The sequence below is a fragment of the Strix aluco genome, chromosome Z (genome assembly GCF_031877795.1).
Source record: "Strix aluco isolate bStrAlu1 chromosome Z, bStrAlu1.hap1, whole genome shotgun sequence".
In the NCBI taxonomy this organism is placed as follows: domain Eukaryota; kingdom Metazoa; phylum Chordata; class Aves; order Strigiformes; family Strigidae; genus Strix; species Strix aluco.
The window spans coordinates 86,325,954-86,345,236 of NC_133971.1; the positions used below are offsets into that span (position 1 = coordinate 86,325,954).

Here is a 19,283-nt window from a genome sequence, read left to right on the forward strand (position 1 = left end):
TCTGCAGCCCCCAGTCACTTCTGCTAATGAAGCCATTTCTGTTTGTCACCTTTGTGGAACAAAGAGCAGCTCTTCCCCTCTGAAGATCCCTCTTCCACAGCCCGGCTATCGATCCCTGGGAAAAAAGGCAGAGCACACGGAGCCTCAGTCTGCTCCTCCTGCCTGAGTGCTCTGCACAGCTCCTCCAGGGAGATCTGGGAGGCCACAGAGGTTGCTGGGGCCCTAGGCCACCCCACAGCTCCCCCCTACAGCTTGGCAGCACTGTATAACTCTCTGTAGGGGATACATCTAGAAGGACAAATCTTTTTCAGGGCACAGTCGGTTTTGCTCTTGGCAAAGGGCACTGGGAGAGTCCCCAAAGCCATCCAGCCCACGTTCCCAGCCACGCAAAGTACTCGCTATTAGCAGATGGTTTTGACCTAAGAACCTGGCCTGGGACCTTGACTGGGTGTTCTCTGGTGCCTGGGGCATGGTGGTGCAACACCCAGCCCCTTGCTCGCATCCCACAAGTGCCTGAGGCAGCTCTGGCACTGCTGAGGCTACACGGGCACAGCGGAGCAGGGGCAGGCTGAGCCCTGGGGTACAGGGAACAACATCACAAGGTGCTTTGAAGATTCCTGAACTTCTTCCTCTGTAGTTTGGAAAGTCTCTGGACTTTTCTCTGTGGTGGATGCTGCTACCATGAATCCATCTCATCCCTTTCAGAGATCCCTGTAATTGCGAGTGCCAGTTGCAGGCAGCGAAGGGGCTGGGGTTGGCTGCTGCATTCATTAGTGCCTCACTTTTTAGTGAGCGTCACCAGTGGTCGATAGGAGAAAGGTGAACCTGGGCAGGCTGAGGCCTGGGGGAAAGCCCGCGGCAGCCTTCTGAATTTCAAAGGCCCTGCATCCACACAGCCCATAGATCGCTATATCAATTTCTTTTCATATATCCAAGTGCCTCTTTCCTGTAGGACCACGCCGGAATGAAGCAGCAATCGACCGCCCGGGCGGCGGGAGGCCTGCACGCCTCCCTCTGCAGTGCAAATCACCATCGACCGGCTGCAGCCTCCCCTCCTTGCCTCTGAGAGGGGCTTCGCACCTCCCGCCCCCAACCCAGCGGGCAGCCGACCCCCTCCTGTCCACCCTCCCGGCTTCCTGGCCGGGCGAGCTCCGTCTCTATGGCAACGGGGTCTCCTAGCAACAAGGACTCACGTCAACGGGGCGGGGCTCTGCTGCTTCTGGCAGGCAGCAAGATGGCGGCGGGGGTGGCGGAGCTGCGGAGGCTGGAGTGGTGGCTGGAGGAGCTGGAGCAGTGCATTAGCGGCGGTGACAGCGCCTGTGGGCCGCGCAAGGTGCCGGGGAGGGGGTACAGCTACCGCGGGGTCGGCTCTGGCTGCCCTGCGGCCTGGTCTGGCCTCCCCCGAGGTCGAGGCCCGGGCCCGGGCCCAGGCCCGGCGGAGTCTGACAAGCCCATCCCCTCCCTCTGTGCCTCTGCAGGTGGCTGACGAGCTGGTGAAGGTGCAGGTGTCGCTGAACAATATCGCCGGCAAGAGGGAGAGGATCAAAATCCTGTTTAAGAAAAGTGAGTGGCCTCGAGGAGGGGGGGGCCGGGAGGAATCGGGGAGGCGGGGCTGGGGCAGCTCGAAACCCCTGTGTCGCGTTTCCCCTTCCTCCTGTGAGCCCCTTCGGTTTTGGTCTCTTGTTTTGCACATTTGGCAGAGAAATAGTAACTGAGTGAGATCTTTCTGTTCGTGATTCTCTGCTGCAACCTGTTATTTTCTTGATGTTTGCCTGTATTGGTGCAGTGATTTGTTCCACCTGAAATGCAGCCCTTGCAGGTTGTTGGAGCATGAGCTCCCGAAATGACTTCTTGCACACTTGGGCTTCTCGGGCACACTAGAGCAGCTCTCCCCTCTGTGTGTGGTGGGAGTAGTAAGAATCACATGCAGCCACTGGTGGATGGATCCGGGGAGCCACCTCCGAACTGATGGATATCAGGAGCGGATGCTGGAGAGATGCTTTGTCCTGCAAAGCTGTCTCTTGGCCAAGTTTTGCTGCGTGGTATCGCAGAAGGAACAGGCTGTGTAGGGAGGGTCGTTGTGGTCCAAGGCTGTGGTGGCCATTTAGTATAAAAATGTAAACTCTGTATCTTAAGGATCAGGATAGAGGACTATTGTCTGGTTTTGTTCTGAGGGCAGGAAGAAGCAGATTTCACTCACCTTTGATTGTTTTTCAAATAAATAGCAGGTGTGCAGCGGTCTGTAACAAAGCAGTTGTTTGGCTTGAGCCACTTGTCAGTTATTGGTCACAGTGCTCCAAAGTCACATATTTTCAAATGCTGTAGAAATTCATGAATCTGAAAAATCAACTTTGAGTGGGCAGTGTTTAAAAAGCAACGTGATGTATAGCCTGGGGGAAAATTGCACTTGTAAATGCAAAAATGTCTCTCTTACTTTTTGTCTCCAAACCTTTTTTCATTCTAGTCGAAGATGTAATAAAATACCTTGACCCTCAGTACATTGATAGGGTGGCTGTTCCAGATGCCATGAAGCTGCAGTTCATCTTGGCAGGTATGGCACAAATTGATAGGAGATGGGAGTTTTTATGCACTGTAAAAGTTGTCTTCTACCTAAGCTGGATTGGGATGGATTTCTTTTCTTTAGTTTTAAAGATCTAGCAAGGCACCCTCTTTAGAGCTGTCAGAGAGATGGTTTGTACAGGGACATCTGTCACTCTTAGTGCTCCCTTGTATGTGTCCATGCTGCACAGTTTTATCAGTTCTGATATTTTCAGTATTGATCAATTTAACCCTGAATAAAAGGTTGAAAAGAAATAGTGGAGCTAGAACAGTTTTCCTCCTGAATGTATTTGAAACACCTTCTAGCCTTGTCCTCTTTTGCCCCAAAGAATTTGGTTCAGTCTTGTGTTGGTATAGTCTGCAGATGAAACTTGGTGGAGATTCTCCTGCCTTAAATTGGGGTGAACCAAGATGTGGGGATGAGCAACAGAAAAGTCTAAATAAAATCATAAACAAGCCCCTTTCTGTACAGCTAGATCAGCTGGAAAACTTGCCTCACCAGTATCTGTGAAAAGCCAAAGCGACGTCTTACATTTACTCATGTTGCTTGTTGTCCCTGCCTGACCAGAGGAGCAGGTTATTCCTTCCCGAGCAGCCCTTCTGGAGCAGGTGAAGAACCTCCAGCCCATCTTGGACAGTGCCAGTATCCAAGGTATGCATGTTCGTCTGCAACTTTGAGCTGCAAATGCCACCCCCAAGCTGTTGCCTATCCTGTTTTTTCCTTAGTGGTTTTTTTTTTTTCACTGAGCCTCAGACTAGAGGAGAGGATAGCTAAGCACACAACCCGGTGTGAGTAAAGTAGGTACAAACTTAGTGGTATGTCTGCTGTTCCCTCATCCTACTCAAGGAGGTGACAGAGTAGGTCAGGAAGAAGGTTAGAGACAGCAGCTTGGCAGAGAGAGTGGAGACTGGCAGGTCATTCCTGTTGTTGTAGAGACGGACAAAGCAACACACACACTAACATGGGTGAACAAGTGGCTAGTTTATTACTAAAAGCATGCATTTTTATATATTTCAGGTGCCAGAGTGTCACAATATAATTGGTCAAAAAGTTGTTTTTAACATTCTCATTGGATAACCTTTAGCAGTTTTCCTCCCTGCTTGCTTCATCCTGCTATGTAGTCTGCAGCTCCTTGAAAGTTATTTGCTTTAAGCCAAGCTTCCCTATCTCAAGGGTACACTGGAAACTTGTCAAAGTCAAACTCCTCTTCAATCAGGTTATCGGCAGACCAGCTGCCTTCCCCGACACATTCCTGCCTATGAGCTCTTTTTATGTCCAGAACATCTCTGCTCCTGGCACAGGCGGAGGTGCCTTTTTAATTGCTTGCCATAACCTTCGTCCAGGTAGTTTACTCTGATTGTAGTTCTTGACTAACCCTCACTGCAGGCTTCCCCTAACTCGTGCCATCCAGAAGCAGTTAGCAGATAAACTTGGTATTTAATGTACAGGGTAGCTAGGGTTGTTTTTTTCTTATCATATAAAAGGTGTGTTTGTGGTGTGTGGCACTTGTATTCAGAGAGTGGACTTCTGCTGTGATGTGCTTGTGGAGAAGGAATCACCTTTATTTTGGAAAACAAACAAAATGGATTTCTTTTCTGTGCTTTCAGCAGCTCCTGACCATGCAGCCAAACTACAGCGACTCTCTCAAATCCACATACAGCAGCAGGTAGCGTGAATATTCTTGACAGTCTTGACTAGCAGAGAGGAAAAATAATTTGTCAGTGGCTGTACTGACACTCCTGTATTTGCAGTTGCTTGAACTGCTCATTTATAGCACTTACACTTGAAGTGTAAGTACATTGCAGGGGAAGTAGCCAGGATTTCTGCTCAAAACAGAGGTTTGAATGACACTTAATAAGCAGCAGTGGGTTTAACCAGCTAGAATTCCCCTTTTCACTGGGACACTGAGGTGAAACATTGCACTCCTCCAGTGTCCTAGTCTCTGGAAGGCTGTTGATACTGTCACCTTGCACTTCACCCTTCCCTGTTTGACTGCTCCTGGAGCTGGCAGTGAGTAGCCTGGGCAGTGCCTAATGCCCCCTTTCAGCGTTTTGCTGAGTTTCCATTCTGGGGCAAGCAAAAAATGGATGCTGAAGAGAGTCAGGCAGCAGTGCAAGCCCAGGGGCTTTGGTTCTTTGTTAGTAAAGGTGTTTGTAACCTTGCTCTTGAGTGCTGAAACCCTTCCAGCTGCAATAGTGGCCACAGCCAGGGTCTTAGCTCTAATCTCAGTCCTGGTGTGTGCTGTCAGCGGGAGGACTGAGATCCTTCAGCTTACTTATTGCTCACTCACTGTGGCTCCCCTCTTCTCAGGAACAGCGTCACGATCTCACTGACAGTGTCAAGACACTCCTCGAAGACTACAATAAGATGGTATCCTTTGAGCCTTGGGCCTGACACAGCTGACCTGCCCGCCCATCTGCTAGGCTGCCTCCCCCCATCAGAAACTGTTGGATCCCCAGCCCCGGGGTTTAACGGCCAGTGGCCTTTCTGACATGGTGACACCTGTGTCCCTGTCATACTCCTCTCAGCAGCAGAGTGGAGGGCCATAACTACCTGTCTCTGAGACAGCAAGGGCAGGGTGCCACGCGTGACAGCTCAGCAGGAAGGAGCAGCAGCCTGCGTGCTGCTGCAGATCTCACCCTGGCTGCCTGGACGTTGGCGTCTCCATGAGGTGACTGTCAGTCCCTGCGACCTACCCGAGCCAAACAGCGGCTGATCCTGACTGTGTGGGATCCCAGTGCTGAGAGACATCTTAAAACCACAGTGGTTAGGGAAGCTCTGCTCTCTTCTGTAGAAAACCCCTTGAAATGCTCAGTGCCTGGATGATTTGAGTCTGTGCAGGCTTTGAACAGGCTTTCTGGAGCCTGGTGCCCCAGGCCTCTTCCTCTGCCAAGAAACTGGGATTGTAACAGTGCTGTTGGGGCACTTTGGGCTTCGTTTCTTCCCTGCAGTTTCCACATCTCTTTCCTTAAAAGTCATGTCCAGACCCTGCTTCTCTCCAAGCAGTTTGTCCAGTGGAATGAAATACTGGTGCATCTGGAAGCAGCCAAGGAAGCGAAACCTGTGGCCGAGTGATGGCAGAGCCGGGAGCATGGAGCACCCCGGGGACCTGCTGGCCTTGGGCCTCTCTGAAGAGGCTGCAGCACAACTTGCACCCCGCTGACTCAGCACCATCCCATTTGGCGTGAGCATGCTGCAAGTGGCATCGCAGGCCCTCCCAGGGGCACACTGGCCCCGCGGCTGAGCTGTTGGCCCCAAACTGAAGTTACACTACTCCTTAGTATGCCACTGGTTGCAAATCTTGCACTTCCCTGATGTGTTTTGGTTTGTAGCGTATTTTGAAGTCCCTTTCTGCAGTAAAGTCCTGAAATGCCAACTGGGTTGTCTTTTCTTCCTCCCTGCAGACTTTCCTTCCCTGTGTGGTTTCCCCAGACAGGGAACAGCAGAGGCCTTGTGGCATCGTGTTGGGAGTTTCACTCAGCCTTGGGCTAAGGGCAGGTAAATCCCTTCCAGTCCCTTCCCTGGGCTGCGGCACACGCTCTTCTGGCTGAGTGGAGGAAGCAGCTCTCGCCTTCATCCTGCCTCTGCTCTCCCTGTCAGCTCTTCCCCCTTCAGAGAGGAGCGTGAGCTGCCCCTTGCCTGGCCTAGCCACAACCTGGAATTTCTCCTGACACAAATCTCTTCCTGAGTTCGAGCTCATGCTTTTGGAGGGGTACCCGAACCTCCTGCTCAGGGAGACACGGACCAGCCGCGTGTGACCCAGGAGCGGGGCGGGATCGCAGCAGGGAAGGCGGGAGGAGCCTGGCTATCCCTGCCCTCTCCCCTGACCCCCGAGCACACCACGGCGCGCTGCAGGCCTCCAGAAATCTCCCCGGCCCGGCCCCGGCGGAGCGGCCGCGCCGATCCCTGCCCCCCCGCCAGCGTCACCCGCCCGGTCCTTGGCGGGCGGGGCCGGGAGCTCCTGTCACCCCCCGCGGCGCGGAAGAGGCGGGGCCTGGCCCGCCGCTGACACGTCGCAGGCGCGCGGGGTCCCGCCTATCGCTGCGCTCCGGGGCAGTGACGCAATCGGGGGGACGGGGCCGTGGAGCTGCGCCCTGTCTCCCTCCTTCCGCCCGCCTGGCGCCTGCGCGCGCGTGGCGCCGGCTGCCATTTTGTGGCGAGGGGCGTGCTGAGGCGGCCGCAGGTGAGAGTCGTCCCCGCGTCCCCACTCCCGCTATAACGAGGTCTGGCCTCCCCCCAGGCACGTAATAGTGCATCACGGGCCCCTACAGCGGCTCCTGGACGCCCTACAGCCCTCGTAATGGGGCCTCTCGCTCCCTCTCCCCCCCCTCCCGCCCGCCTTATCCCCCGCAGCAGCGGCCTAGCCTCCCCTCAGGTCCCCGTAATGGTTCCTCACGCTCCCCACCCCCACCCCCACCCCCCCCCCCGCATCTTCTCTCACAGCAGTGGCCTGGCATCTCCTCAGGTCCGCGTAATGGGGTCTGTCGCTACTCCCCCGCCCGCCTCATCCCCCACAGCAGCGCTCTGGCTTCCCCTCAGGCCCCTGTGGAAGCCACTTGGCATCCCTCCTTCCGCGGTAGCCGGCGCTTGGCCTGCCCCCGTCGTGCGTTCCCTGTCGCAGCGGCGTCCCCTTTTCCAGGGCCCCATAACACCAGCCTCGTCTGCGCCACCAATCCCAATAGCAGGGATTTAGCCAAACCCCCTCACCCGCCCCCATCGCAGCACCCCAGTAGTGGCTTGGCCTTCCTGACCCCTGCAGCAGAGAGCTCGAACGGGACCAGCCATCTGTGGCAGCCCATCCCCCCCAAGCAGCGGTGTCCCCAGCCCCTATCACAGGTTCTGGCGGTGCTCTTCCCTAGCATAGCGGGGTGCATGCCTGGCCCCCGGGGACCGATGTTGGATGGCTGCCATGCTGGGGATGAGGGCCTCCAGGGAGGGACGTGTTTCGTAGGTACAGAGAGGGGGCATTGACCTGCCCTGTCTCCATAGGATATGGGGTACAGGGTCGATCTGCATGAGGATAGGGAGGCTATACAGAGAGACTTGGGTAGATTGGATTGGTGGGCCAACATTAATGGGATGAGCTTCAACAAGACGAAGTGCCAGGTCCTGCACTTGGGCCACAACAACCCCATGCATCACTACAGGCTTGGGGAGGTGTGGCTGGAGAGCTGTCTGGAAGAAAAGGATCTGGGGGTTCTAATTGACAAGCAGCTGAACATGAGCCAGCAGTGTGCCCAGGTGGCCAAGAAAGCCAACAGCATCCTGGCTAGTATTAGAAATACAATATTAGAAATAGTGTGACCAGCAGAAATAGGCAGGTGATAGTCCCCCTGTACTCTGCATTGGTGAGGCCACACCTGGAGTATTGTGTCCAGTTTTGGGCACCTCAATATGAGGAGAGATCTCGAGGTGCTGGAGCGAGTGCAGAGGAGAGCAACGAAGCTGGTGAAGGGCCTGGAGAAAAAAATCCTGTGAGGAGAGATTAAGGGAGCTGGGACTGTTTAGTTTGAGGAGGAGAAGGCTGAGGGGAGACCTCATCACTCTCTACAGCTACCTGAAAGGACATTGTAGAGAGGTTGGTGCTGGTCTCTTCTCACAGGTAATTGGTGATAGAACAAGAGGGAATGGCTTTAAACTGCAACAGGGGAGGTTTAGACTGGACATTAGGAAAAAAATTTTCACAGAGTGGTCAGACAGTGGAATAGGCTGCCCAGGGAGGTGGTGGAGTCACCATCCCTGAATGTGTTTAAGGGTCGTTTGGATGAGATGTTGGGGGATATGGTGTAGGGGAGAACTTTGTAGAGTAGGGCTGATGGTTGGACTCAATGATCCCAAGGGTCTTTTCCAACGTGAATGATTCTGTGCTGGCTCTGGGTGAAACGGAGCTCAGGAGCCTACAGATAACAAAGCCTTAGTGCTGCATGCTTGGGCACCTTGGGCTTTCTGTGGTGGGGTGGGAGGTGCCCTGCACAGATTAGGCAGGCCTCAGTCAGGATACCAGTAGAGGGACCCTACCTTGGCAGAGGGGGGAGCTATGAGACTGGACCTTTCTGTCTTTCACTTTCCCTCGGAGAATCCTTCTTTTGTTCATCATGTGCCTTTCTGTTGTCTTGCTTCTTGCTGGCCACTTGTCTCCAGCCTGCAACCCCTGGCTTGCCATATCCCCTGTGACCTGCACTGTTTTATCAAGTATCCAGTCCATGGCCTTTCACCTAGGCTGGCCAGTTGTCAGGCTCAGAGTCCCATGACTCTGTTTCTGTACGTAACTGAACTGCTGCAGGAGAGCTGTGCCTGGGTTCATCGTGTGCACATTCTGGTGTGGTTCATGGGGTGCGGCTGTGATCAGTATCCCCCTGGCTTCTGTTCCCAATAACCTCAGCTCACCCATTTGTTCTCTGCTTTTCCCTGAGATACAGCCTGGTTTTTTCACTTCATCCTGCCTAGGCCTGCAACACCAACCCTGTTCCTTTCCCCACTTGTCTGTCAGGGCCCAGGCTGCCCTGTGGCAGTGTTGATGCTGTAGGTACTCGCTGAGGAAGACTGCAATACAGGTGAGTCCTCAGCATGAGGAGGGCATTCTTGGTGATCTTTTGGATATGCCTTTTCAGGATCTCCAACTCCGATAGCTCAGAGTGCCATTTAGAGGAAAGGTTGTAGCTAATTGTGGGGAGGGTGCCTTTGCACAGCAGTTGCAGTGGGAGTTTCTGTTAATGGATCCGCTTTAATTTTCAGCACTGCAGAATGGAGAACTATAAGAAGACCAAAATTGTGGAGAAACCTTGTCCTCTTCCTTTCACTGACCTGCCCCCTGATATTATTGAAATGAAAGTGAAGGATGGGAGCAAAATCAGAAATCTGATGGGCTATGCCATCGGCAAGATGGAGCTGGACTCGGTGAGGCAGATCCTTTTCACTGGCTCGGGCAAAGCTGTCAGCAAGACCATTACCTGTGTGGAAATCATGAAACGAAGGCTCAAAGAGCTGCACCAGATCACCAAAGTGCTCTTCAAGCAGATCGAAGAGATCTGGGAACCCATTGTGCCTGAGGCAGGCCTCGATGCCTTGACAGTGAAGAGAAACATTCCTGCCATATGTGTCCTACTCAGCAAAGACGCCCTTGATCCTCAGGAGCCGGGATACCAGGCTCCGGGCTCTTTTGATGCCTTCTGGATCAAGACCCTTAAAGCAGAGTCCCAGGGCCAAATGAAGAGGAAGCAGGGTGGAGGCAGGGGAGCTAGCAGCACGGGAAAACACCCTCGGTCCACTGGAGGAGCGTCTGGGGAGCCCTGCGCCAAGTCCTGAGACGCCAGCGCTGTGTGTGGGTGTAGTTTGGGGGAGTTACAGAAACGAGCCAGCTGCTGTAGCTGGAGAGCTGCTGCTGAATGTGGGGGCTTGCAGAGTTGTTAGGGGAGGGCAGGAGACTAACTGTTTCAAAATGGATGTGATTGTAGCTGTCTGAAGCTGTGTTTTGACAAGTTCCCGTGTCGAAGGCTGCCAGGCTGTACTCCTTACTGTGCGGTTCAGGGAAGGCAGGAGTCGTATCTGCTTGAGCAAGGACCGCTGGCGTCTGGTCAGCGAGCCCCAGCGAATGGCTGCTCGCTGAGTGGGGTTTCAGCTGCTCGGGGTGGTGCGGCAGCCCAGGCAGCAGCTGTGCCTGCCGGGCACCTGCCTGTGTGGCCAGCGGAGGCGGCTCTTCCTGCGGTGCAGAGGGGAGATGGGACCCAATCCTGCATCGCTGGAGCTCCCGGGGCTGCGTCGGCCACTGCTGTGCCTCTGAGTGCTCGTCAGGTGGTTGGAATGTAGGACTGCGGGGATACAACTCCGTCTGCGTGCAGGTAGCGCCCTTTCAGCCCTCCCTTCGCCTCGGTGGAGCTGACGGTTACACCCCTCTGCCACAGTGTCAGGAGTTGACTCGTCACAACCAGCCTGAAATCCTGTAGCTGCGTGAGTGCCCTGGGGTGGTAACGGTAAGCTCCGAAGGACCCTGTTCTTTCCCCTTTCTGCTCCTTTATAATGCACATAGATGGGTTTAAAATAAAGTTTCCTCTTCATGTAACGTGAGATTTGTCATGTCTTCCTCATCCCACTGGAGGTCACCCTGTCAGCACTGTTGGTGGGGCTGCGCTGCCGGCTGAGACTCTGCTCTTTCAGCTCTCCTCGAGAAAGAGGGGACCTGCTGCTCTGCGTTTGTTCTCTCATGGCTGTAAATGGACCCTGATGCGGGGGGGAAGGTTTTTTCCCTGCCTTCGCCATTCAATTTTTAATACCCAAGAAAGGTCAAGGTTGAGGTTTTTTTTCTGGGAAGCTTTTTGCTAATTTTTTGTTCTTTTAAACTGACTAGAACTGCAGTCGCAAAAAGACTCAGCCCGAACTCTGCCGAGTGAGGCGGAGGACGGAGCATCTTCCTTGCAGTAATTCCTGTAGTTCTTCCAGTAGTTTTCCTTCTGGAGCAGCGCTGGTAAGTACCGCTGGGCAGGAGGAAAGTGCTGTTCCCTGTGACGGGCTGAGCACTTGCCAGAACAAGCCCTGCTCACACCATGTCCTGGGCGCTGCCCGTCCTGCCCGCTCTTCTCGGGTCGCTGCCTGTGTTGATGAGCTCCAGTTGGACCCAGCACTCTGCTTTGTCGACGGGGAAAACAATACAAGCATTTAAAGAAGGGATTTTACCTAACTTGGGGGAGCAGGAGAGAGAGAGAGAGCGCACGTTACCTGTGCGACCCGACGTTCAAGATTGGGCACGGTGACGGGTTTGCAGCCCCATCCTCCTCCCCTCCCCTCTCCCGGTGGTCTCCTCACCCTCAGCCCCAACGAGGTGGTTGGGGAAGTCCCAGACCTCTGTGCCAGTGCGGGTGAAACCTGGGGACAGGGCAGAGTTAAGCTGATTTATTTTGGTGCTCTTCCCCAGCTGCTGCTGCCTTACATCTGAGGAGGCAACTGCTTTTCTCGACTAATTAGCCGATTAGCGATCAATGCCGAGGAAGGGTGCTGGAGTGATCAGACTGCTTCTGACATTGCAGCGAGCGATGTGTTCGTGTTTGTTTACTGTTCAGAACAACCTCTTTGCGGAGAGATGGATCCTCAAACAGCCTCTGTGAGCCTCCCTCGTGGCAGCGGCGCGTTTAACACCTCGTCAAAGCGGCGAAATGATTTTTATTTTTGTTTCGCTGTTTGAAAGTTACCCTCGGCTGATGGTGGTGGCCCTACCGCAGCTTTCCTTCCCCGGGGCTGGAGAGGGAGCGACCGGCAGGTCAGCCGGGGGAGGTCCCTGGCTCTCTTGTGGATCGGCTCCTCGTCCATTTTCCATCCAGCCGCCTGTTTCCCCTGGTGTGACACACCGTGGGGCCGCAGCAGATCCCCCCCGCTCCCCGCGTCACCACCGTGTGTCTGCGCCACCAGGCAGACACGTGGCCTGGCTGTGACTTTTCAGAGCAGCTGCAGGTGCTGGGACTGGATCCCTGGGGGTCTCCAGGACCTGCCGCAGCCGTCGGGAGAGGCCCCTGCGTGCCCCCCAGCTCCCTCCGCGGGTTGCCACATCTGTGTCCTTCTCCAGGAGCATCACCACTTTGGTGTGACACCCCACACCGGAGCGTCTCTGGCTCCGGTCAATGTATCGGGGCTGGGTGCGGTGTGCCTGTACCCGGGGACCGGCTGCCCCGTGCCTCAGTTTCCCCACTGCACAGCATGGGGAGAAGCCGTCTGTGCCTCTGAGGCTGCCGCTGCCCAGACTCCCGGGGCACTGGGTGTTCCTAAATGACCTGTCCCACCTCCTTCGGTGCCTGTACCCACCCCTGCCTGCCTGCGGCACCTGTGTGCCGGCACGTGGAATCGCTGGAGAACAGCGAACATGTTGTGAGCGATCCAGACCAAGGGGCCTCACTGTAACAGCAAGCTGCAGCTGTGTTCAAGGACATAAACAAGGCTGAGACAGCCTGAGAAACTACATTCCTGCCCAAGAGATAAAGATGTTGGAATGTCGAAAACAGGGGGTCTACCTGGGGGGAGAGCAGTACGTGGACACCACACCGGGACCAATCATAGAGGGCAGAAGGGCGCGTGAACAGGCAGCTTTAGCCTATTAGCAATAAGATAGCGGCGCGTGAAGCCTGTGATAGAGTGTAAATTGCTGTGTAGCCTTTAATAAAGTGGCATCAACATGATCACGTTGGTCGTCTAAATTGTGTCCGGAACTTCCGCGTCGGCACCGGCAGGGGCCCCGGCCCGGCCCTGGCCGCGCCACCCGGCGTGTGTGGACACGTGTGTCACGGGAGCCGGGCAGGGCAGGCAGCAGCAGGTGGTGAAGGGCAGGAGAAGGCAGCGGCGGGGAGAGCCGGGCAGTGGCCTCCGGGCTGGGCAGGACCGGGCTGGGCAGGCAGGCAGTGGCAGCGCGGGCCACGCAGGCAGGGCAGTACAGGCAGGGGCAGTAGAGGCGTGTATGGGCAGTGTGGGGAGGGCAGCACGGGAGGGTGAGCAGAACAGCGCAGGCAGGGCTGTACCGGCAGGACGCGGGCCAGGCCGGGCCGGCAGAGCGCGCGCTGCCCGGCGGCGCTCCGTGCCGCTCACGTGGGCGCCGGCCGAGGGGGGCGGGCCCTGAGCCGAGCGCTCGCCCAATGGCGCACGACCGGGGAAGGGGCGGCCACCAATGGCCGGGGGCGGGGCGGGGGCGGGGCACCGCCAGGGACCGCCCCCCCCGCTGCCCCCGCCCCCCCGCCCCGCTGCTGGCGGGAGGGAGCGGGCAGCGCGCGGGGCTGCGGCACCCACCGGGCGGCCCGCGGCGGGACCGCGCTCTGGGTCCGCACCGGCCCCGCGGCCCTGCTCCGCGCCGGGACCCACCAACACCCGCCACCCCCTCACCCCCTCACCCCCTCCCCTCGGGGTCCCGCTCCGCGCCGGGACCCCACTCACCCCGCGCCGGGACCCGGTGCCGGCCACACCGCTCCGCGCCGGGACCCGGTCCCGGCAGCGCCCCCCGCCCGCCGTCGGGGTCCCGGCGGTTCCCGGGACGGAGCGGAGGCAGCAGGTAGGTAACGCCGGGGCCCCGCGACGGGAGGGCGGGTTCGGCGGGACCTGTTGCTGCTCGGTGCCCCGCTGCGGGCCGGGGGCTCCGCGGGCGTCCCGCTCCTCGGCGGGGGCGGGGGATTAGGGGCACCGGGGACCCCCGAAGTCGGGGCTCTGCCCGACCCGGGTACACAAGTGGGGGCTGCCCCGGCCGCCCACCTGCTGCCCGCCCAGCCGCTCGCTCCGTTTTGGGGTGCGGGACCTCGCAGCGGGGTGCAGGCGGTGGGAAAAGCGGGTGGAGGGTGGGGAAGGGAGAAGACCCGGGCCAGGACCGCCCGGAGTCACCCGGGGATGCCCCGGGGAGGGTGGGGGTTCGGGCCGGGGTGAAGTGACGAATCTCCTGCTGGGGACACCGCCGGCTTGGTGGCCCTCGCAGGGGACAGGGGGGACAGCCGGGGTGTGGGGTCCTGGACAGGTCCCCCAAACAGCCGCTGATCCGGAAGCTGCTCCAGCCTCCAGACCCCAGCGGAGCCCCTTGGGCGCTGGGCTCGCTGCCCGCTGGCACCCCGCAGCCCACCCCGAGGGGCTCAGGCAACCTGTCCCCTCGTGCCGACGGTGACGGTGACTTTCTCCCTTCCAGGTGCAGGACGGAGGAGAGGGGTCCCCGTGTCCCCACTGCCCTGGCAGAGGAGGGGAAGACGAGAGAAAGCTCTGATTGGTCCTTCCTGGTGTCACGGTGAAGCCCAGGACACGGCTGCGAGCGGCCGAACTATGACGGGCTGACGCCATCCCTGCTGCCCACCCGGCCCCATCCCACCGCCGCCGTCCCCTTTGTCCCCTGCCAATGCCGGCGGGTGGAGGCTGCGCGCTCGATCGCTGCGCTGGCATCCCAAGTGTGGGGCCGAGCTGTGGGTCCCCCTTTTTCCCGCGGGACAGGGGCGATGGGGGCTGCTCTCTCCACCGGAGCGGTCGTGGCAATTTCTTTTAACTGTATCATTGCGTTGCTAATCCTCATCCTCTTCCTCATCCTCTGCAAGGCCTGCAGGACCCCCTCGTGCCCCAAGAAGAGCCCGGCTTCTGATGTAGATGAGGCAAGGAACGAAGAGAAGTACCTGCTGCAGCCTTGAGCTGCCTGGGGACTCGGGCACCCGGCTGTGCCGAAGGAGTCGTGCCAGCCCGGACGCCTGCGCGGGGACTGGGGTGCTGGACCAGGCATGATGAGAGTGAAGGGGATGCTGAGCCGCTCGCAGGGGCTGTGACGTGGGGCGCCCTTCGCCGGTGTGGTTTTGGTGTGTGAAGTGCCTGCGGATGCCCACAATGACTGTGGGAGATGGAGAGACAGTGGCCAGGATGTGCTACGGGGACAATCCTGCCTGTCCCAGCGGCCAGCAAACACAGCAGGAGCCCTGCCCTCGAGCACACCCCGTGTTTGGGGACAGCCCGTGGGCTCCTCCCTGGCGCTGGTGGCCCTGGCCAGTGGCCACTGCGCCGCAGACCTGAGCAGGGCTGGACGTGGGCTTGGAGAGGGGAGGCAGTGGGGCTAGCATGGGCATCTGTACCTGAACGGGCCAGCTGCCCCATGGTGGGATGTGCCTGAGAGGGTCCCCAGCAGCCCTGGCCCCGCTGGCACAGTGGGGTGTTACCAGTCTGGGTGTCTTTGGGGGTGGCCCTGGGGTGCTGTGGGCCTGCAGCCTCAGGAGGGCATTTGACACCCATCTGCCCCAGCAGCCAATGTAATGAGCCACAAGAGGGTCTGCATGGTCTGTCCGTTCATCCCCCGGTCTGTCTGTCAGTCCCCTCCAGCTTTAGCACCGACACCGCTCAGCAAACGTCCCTCCTCCTCACTGGGCGCGTGTCCCTGCCTGCTCTCCTGCCTGCTCCCAGCCGAGGCTAGCTGGTGGGGTTTGACCTGTCCGCGGGCAGCAGATGTGCCCCCCGTTGGCATCCCTATCCCTACTGAGAGCAGCCTGGGATGGTTTTTTTTGCTGGGGAGCTGGGAGACACACGGGGAGATGAGGGTGCCCGGACAAACAGCATTTCCAGCCCCATCGCTCCCCGGGAACCACAGTGGCTCTGCGGGGAGGGATGCTGGTGCTCTAGCTTGTCCCCAAGCCTGTCAGCTGCATTCTCTCGCCCTGCTTGCAGGTGGTGTGGGTTTTGGACAGGCTCTGCCCCGTCCATCCTAGAGCCCAGCAATAACCAAGGTCCCCACTGGCACAGCCGCTGCAGTGAGGGGACAGAGGGGTGGGGTGTGCTGGGAGGGACACTGGCCAGGGTCCCTGCACAGACTTGGACAGGCCTGGCAGAGCCTGCGGTTCCTCCCCCTGTCAGGTGTAGCTAACGCATCCCTTCACAGTGTTGTTTTTACTAGACTAATAAACCGATTGTAGGACCCAGGCAGCGTCTCTGAGCTCTGCCCAGTGCCTGAAAAATCTGGCGGAGGGGACATGTCCTGCCTGTCCCACGGGGCGGAGGAGCGGCTGCCCCAGGGCTGGTGGCCGATGTCCCTGCAGGACTCCAGGTGTTTGCTGGGTGATGGCGACAAGGAAGGGCTCATGTCTGCATCCCTCTGTGGCTTTTAAATGCTGGGTGAGAAACATGGCTGGGTATTCCATGCCTGCAGCATGTCTGCCTGGGCTGGGGGCACGTGGCTGTCTGCAGGAAGCACCCCCCAACCCAGTGCTGGAGGCACTGGAGAGTTTCCAGGCTGTGGCCTTAAGTTACAGGTATGCTTGTGGGGGACACAGGAAAGCTGAGTGGACGGAGGAGACCTGCCACCACTCCTGCCCGGTGGAACAAGCACCTCTGTTCCCCAGTCCTGGCAGCTGTGTGCAAGGCTCCAGCGGTGACAGCTCGTCCCTGCTCATCAGCATGCGGCAAGGCCACCACAGCCGTGTAGCAGCTAATCCCTCTGCTGCAAAGCGCCGGAGCGGTGGGAAGGCTCTGCAAATCCAGCGTCCAGCCGTTCCCACAGCCACCAGCTGGGTAGAGGTGGCCGAGCCCCCTCTGCTGAGCCCGCCCTGGGGAGAGGGGAGCTGTGAGCATCCCGAAGCTGGTGGCCAGCAGTTGCTGTGATACCCTGGCTGGAGCGATGGCACATCTTTCTCCCACAGCCACGGGGGGGCCAGGCCAAGTCCTCAGCCACCCTCTGGCTTAGGCTGTCGCCCTAAAATCCAGGGGGCTGTGTGTACCTGACCCCACAAACGGCTGTGGGGCTGCAGCTCAGTGCTCAGTCTCTCTGGCCACCACTCACGGTGGGACTGGCTGCCATCAAGCTGCAGCCCTGAGGTTTCCCGAGGGCTGGTGGGACCAGCCCTCCCCTGCCCTCCATGGGGCTCTCACCCAGTGCAGCCCCAGCCAAGGGCGGGGGAGACCCGAGGGCTGTGCGGCTCTGGGGGACCGAGCACGGCGAGCGCTGCCTGACCCCAGAGAGAACTGCACACCACGCCTCTCCCAGCATCTCTGTTTATTTGTCCAGGCACAGAGGCGAAGTGTTCCTACTATGCAAAGAGTGGGTGGCACGGGGCCCATGGCTTGCATGCCAAACAGCCGCCGATCAAAGCTGGGCTTGTTGGGCCGGCAGCCCCTAGCAGAGCCATCGTTCCCCTGCTCACTTCCCTGCCTTGCTCTCTGGATCTCTCACCAGGTTAAGCAGCTTGTCCAGCTTTGCTATTTCCACCTCAGGGCCCTTCTTAACCTCCTGGCCTTTCTTCTCCTGCAAAGAGAGCAAAGTCGGGCAGAGCTGTGAGCAGAGAGGACTGCGGAGATGGGGAGGGATCCGGCGCAGGGAGAGCAGCTGGGCTGCTGTATCCCAGCTCTCAGCCCTTGCTGGGGGCTGATCCATGGGGGATGCACCTTCCTGTTCCTGTATTTCAAGCCCAAGGTGCCGTGAGATATGTAAAAGTCCCCATGGGCTGGGGAAAGGTGGTCAGGAAGGGTTTGGGGCATACCCTGAGCATCCCATGGGACAGCCCTGTGCCTCTCTGCACACCGCTGTGCCAACCCTGACACATGCTCCAGCACTGGCAGGGAGGACGAGCCCTACCCACAGTCCCGCAGCATGTGCCACAACCCTCCCAGTGGCTCCCACCCTGGGTGCTGGAGAAAACCACCAGCATCTTGGGAGAAATCATGTAGCGGGAGGGAAATAAGCCTGTCCAGTTCAGTCCTTGCTTGGGAGCAGCAGGAGCTTCCAGGTGCCTGCTAAGGGTACCAGTGCTACCCCTGGGGCAGGGCATATTCCCCCCGCTGTGGGCTGCAGCATCAGTGCATTGCTCACATCAGAGCTTGGGGGCTTTGGAAAAGGGATAACTGGGTCTGGGCTCTCCAGGTACATATCTTGGCAGACACAGCTGCAGCAGAGGAATTTTCCAGCCTGCATTTAGCCCACCAAGCCCTCCTGCAGCTGAGCATCTACCCCGCGGGGTTCCTCCAAAACAGCATCTGCTCAGTTGCCGCATCCTGTTGCTCAGTGCTGCATCCACTCACAGCCTTCCCCTTCCCCAGCCTGCTGGCTCTCGCCTTGCCTCTGGATCTGGGGGGAGGCGTCCCTGCCCTGGGAAGGTCCCCTGTGCCCAGCATGGCTCTGGGCACCCCAGAAAGCAGATGCCAAGCACAGGAGAGCGGCAGGGTTGGTACCCAGTCTGGCAGGTGGGCTTGGGAGAGGTGGCAGTGGGTTCGCAACCTCATGACACAGCAAGGGGGAACATCACCAGCTGGGCTTGGAGGCAGCCCGCAGAAAGCTGCTGTGCTGTCTCCTCCTGGCATCCCCAAAACACAGCCTCTGTGTGGGGATGCTCTCGGAAGGCCAAGGGAGTAGCACGCAGCATCTGAGCAAGGAGGTCGCCTGCTTTCTTCTCTCCCTGCTTAGAAGAGATCAAGTCTCCACCCTCTGAATCAGCTTCTCTAATGGCCCCAGGTGCAGCAATTACAAACACGAACCTTCAGCACTGGAAGGAAACACCAGGGCACAACAAAAAGTCATAGGGCTGCAGGGATCTTGCTGCATTTCTCTAGCAAACCTGGGCATTGCTGAAGGCGATAACAGTTGGGAAAAAAGTCCCCAGGGGATCTTCTCCCTCATCCCAACCCAGCATAACCCTGCCAGAGCAGAGGTTTCTTCTGCTGCTGGAGGGCACGGCTGGGGTGAAAGCAGCCCTGGGCGGGGAACCGGGACATTTGGAAACCACTCTGCTCCAGAGAAGGCAGCTCCACTCCTTGCCTGAGCGCTGGGATGAGCCAAGGTTGTTTTTATTTACCGAGACCATTGACTGCATGCCAGGATGGTGCTGGTTTGTATTAATGCCACTAACTGAGCAACGCCCTTTGTGGCTCTGGTCTGGGCACTGGAAGTGGTGTTTGTACTAACGGCCCACGTCACAGCCGAGCATCTCTCTGAGCAAGAGCGTTGGGATAAACACAGCTGCTTGGGGTATTTCAGGACTTAGCTATTTCTGCAGAAAAGCTGCTTTGCTGTCTGACAGCATTCAAAACATTCCCTTTGGCGCCCTGTGTTGCACACAACACCATACACAGGTCCTTGGGACAGGCTAAAGAGGCAACTGCTTTGCTCAGCTGGGAAAGGCAGATGCTGTAGCCATCTCCCATCAACCTACCTCCATCCTAAGCCCTTTGCTCTCCCCACTGGTAGGGTCAGGGAGGGTCCCTCACTGATGCCCTCCAGGTAGTAACACCAGGTCCATGGTGACCTGAAGCCACCAGCCAC

At 58.1% G+C, this 19,283-nt stretch overlaps 4 protein-coding genes across 8 annotated transcripts in view; 3 read left to right on the forward strand and 1 right to left on the reverse strand.

The window, feature by feature from the left end:
• The first annotated feature begins 1,210 nt into the window (after positions 1–1,210).
• Positions 1,211–5,936, forward strand: DCTN3 (dynactin subunit 3). 2 transcript variants are annotated; one of them, XM_074813728.1, is made up of 7 exons: positions 1,211–1,333; positions 1,479–1,563; positions 2,465–2,551; positions 3,128–3,211; positions 4,168–4,226; positions 4,871–4,930; positions 5,546–5,936. In XM_074813728.1, exons 1-7 carry the CDS (start codon positions 1,235–1,237, stop codon positions 5,633–5,635), a joined length of 564 nt encoding a protein of 187 aa, XP_074669829.1. In that variant the 5' UTR covers positions 1,211–1,234; the 3' UTR covers positions 5,636–5,936. The 2 variants fall into 2 exon arrangements, with proteins under 2 accessions (XP_074669829.1, XP_074669830.1); XM_074813729.1 differs by having other exon boundaries at positions 4,171–4,226.
• A 680-nt stretch (positions 5,937–6,616) lies between these two features.
• Positions 6,617–10,619, forward strand: RPP25L (ribonuclease P/MRP subunit p25 like). 4 transcript variants are annotated; one of them, XM_074813733.1, is made up of 3 exons: positions 6,628–6,743; positions 9,051–9,114; positions 9,296–10,619. In XM_074813733.1, the coding sequence occupies exon 3, from the start codon at positions 9,305–9,307 to the stop codon at positions 9,863–9,865; it is 561 nt and encodes a 186-aa protein (XP_074669834.1). In that variant the 5' UTR covers positions 6,628–6,743; positions 9,051–9,114; positions 9,296–9,304; the 3' UTR covers positions 9,866–10,619. The 4 variants fall into 4 exon arrangements, with proteins under 4 accessions (XP_074669831.1, XP_074669834.1, XP_074669833.1 ...); XM_074813732.1 differs by having other exon boundaries at positions 6,629–6,743; positions 9,008–9,114; XM_074813730.1 differs by lacking the exon at positions 9,051–9,114 and having other exon boundaries at positions 6,617–6,743.
• Positions 10,620–13,265: 2,646 nt separating this feature from the next.
• ENHO (energy homeostasis associated) lies at positions 13,266–15,955 on the forward strand. Its single transcript, XM_074813734.1, has 2 exons — positions 13,266–13,580; positions 14,199–15,955. Exon 2 carries the CDS (start codon positions 14,500–14,502, stop codon positions 14,683–14,685), a length of 186 nt encoding a protein of 61 aa, XP_074669835.1. The 5' UTR covers positions 13,266–13,580; positions 14,199–14,499; the 3' UTR covers positions 14,686–15,955.
• A 1,213-nt stretch (positions 15,956–17,168) lies between these two features.
• The window catches only part of DNAI1 (dynein axonemal intermediate chain 1), a 152,661-nt gene continuing 150,546 nt past the window's right edge, over positions 17,169–19,283 (reverse strand). Inside the window, exon 25 of the mRNA XM_074813687.1 lies at positions 17,169–17,273. Within this exon, the coding sequence (XP_074669788.1) occupies positions 17,169–17,273 (105 nt within the window). The remainder of the gene's footprint in view (positions 17,274–19,283) is intronic.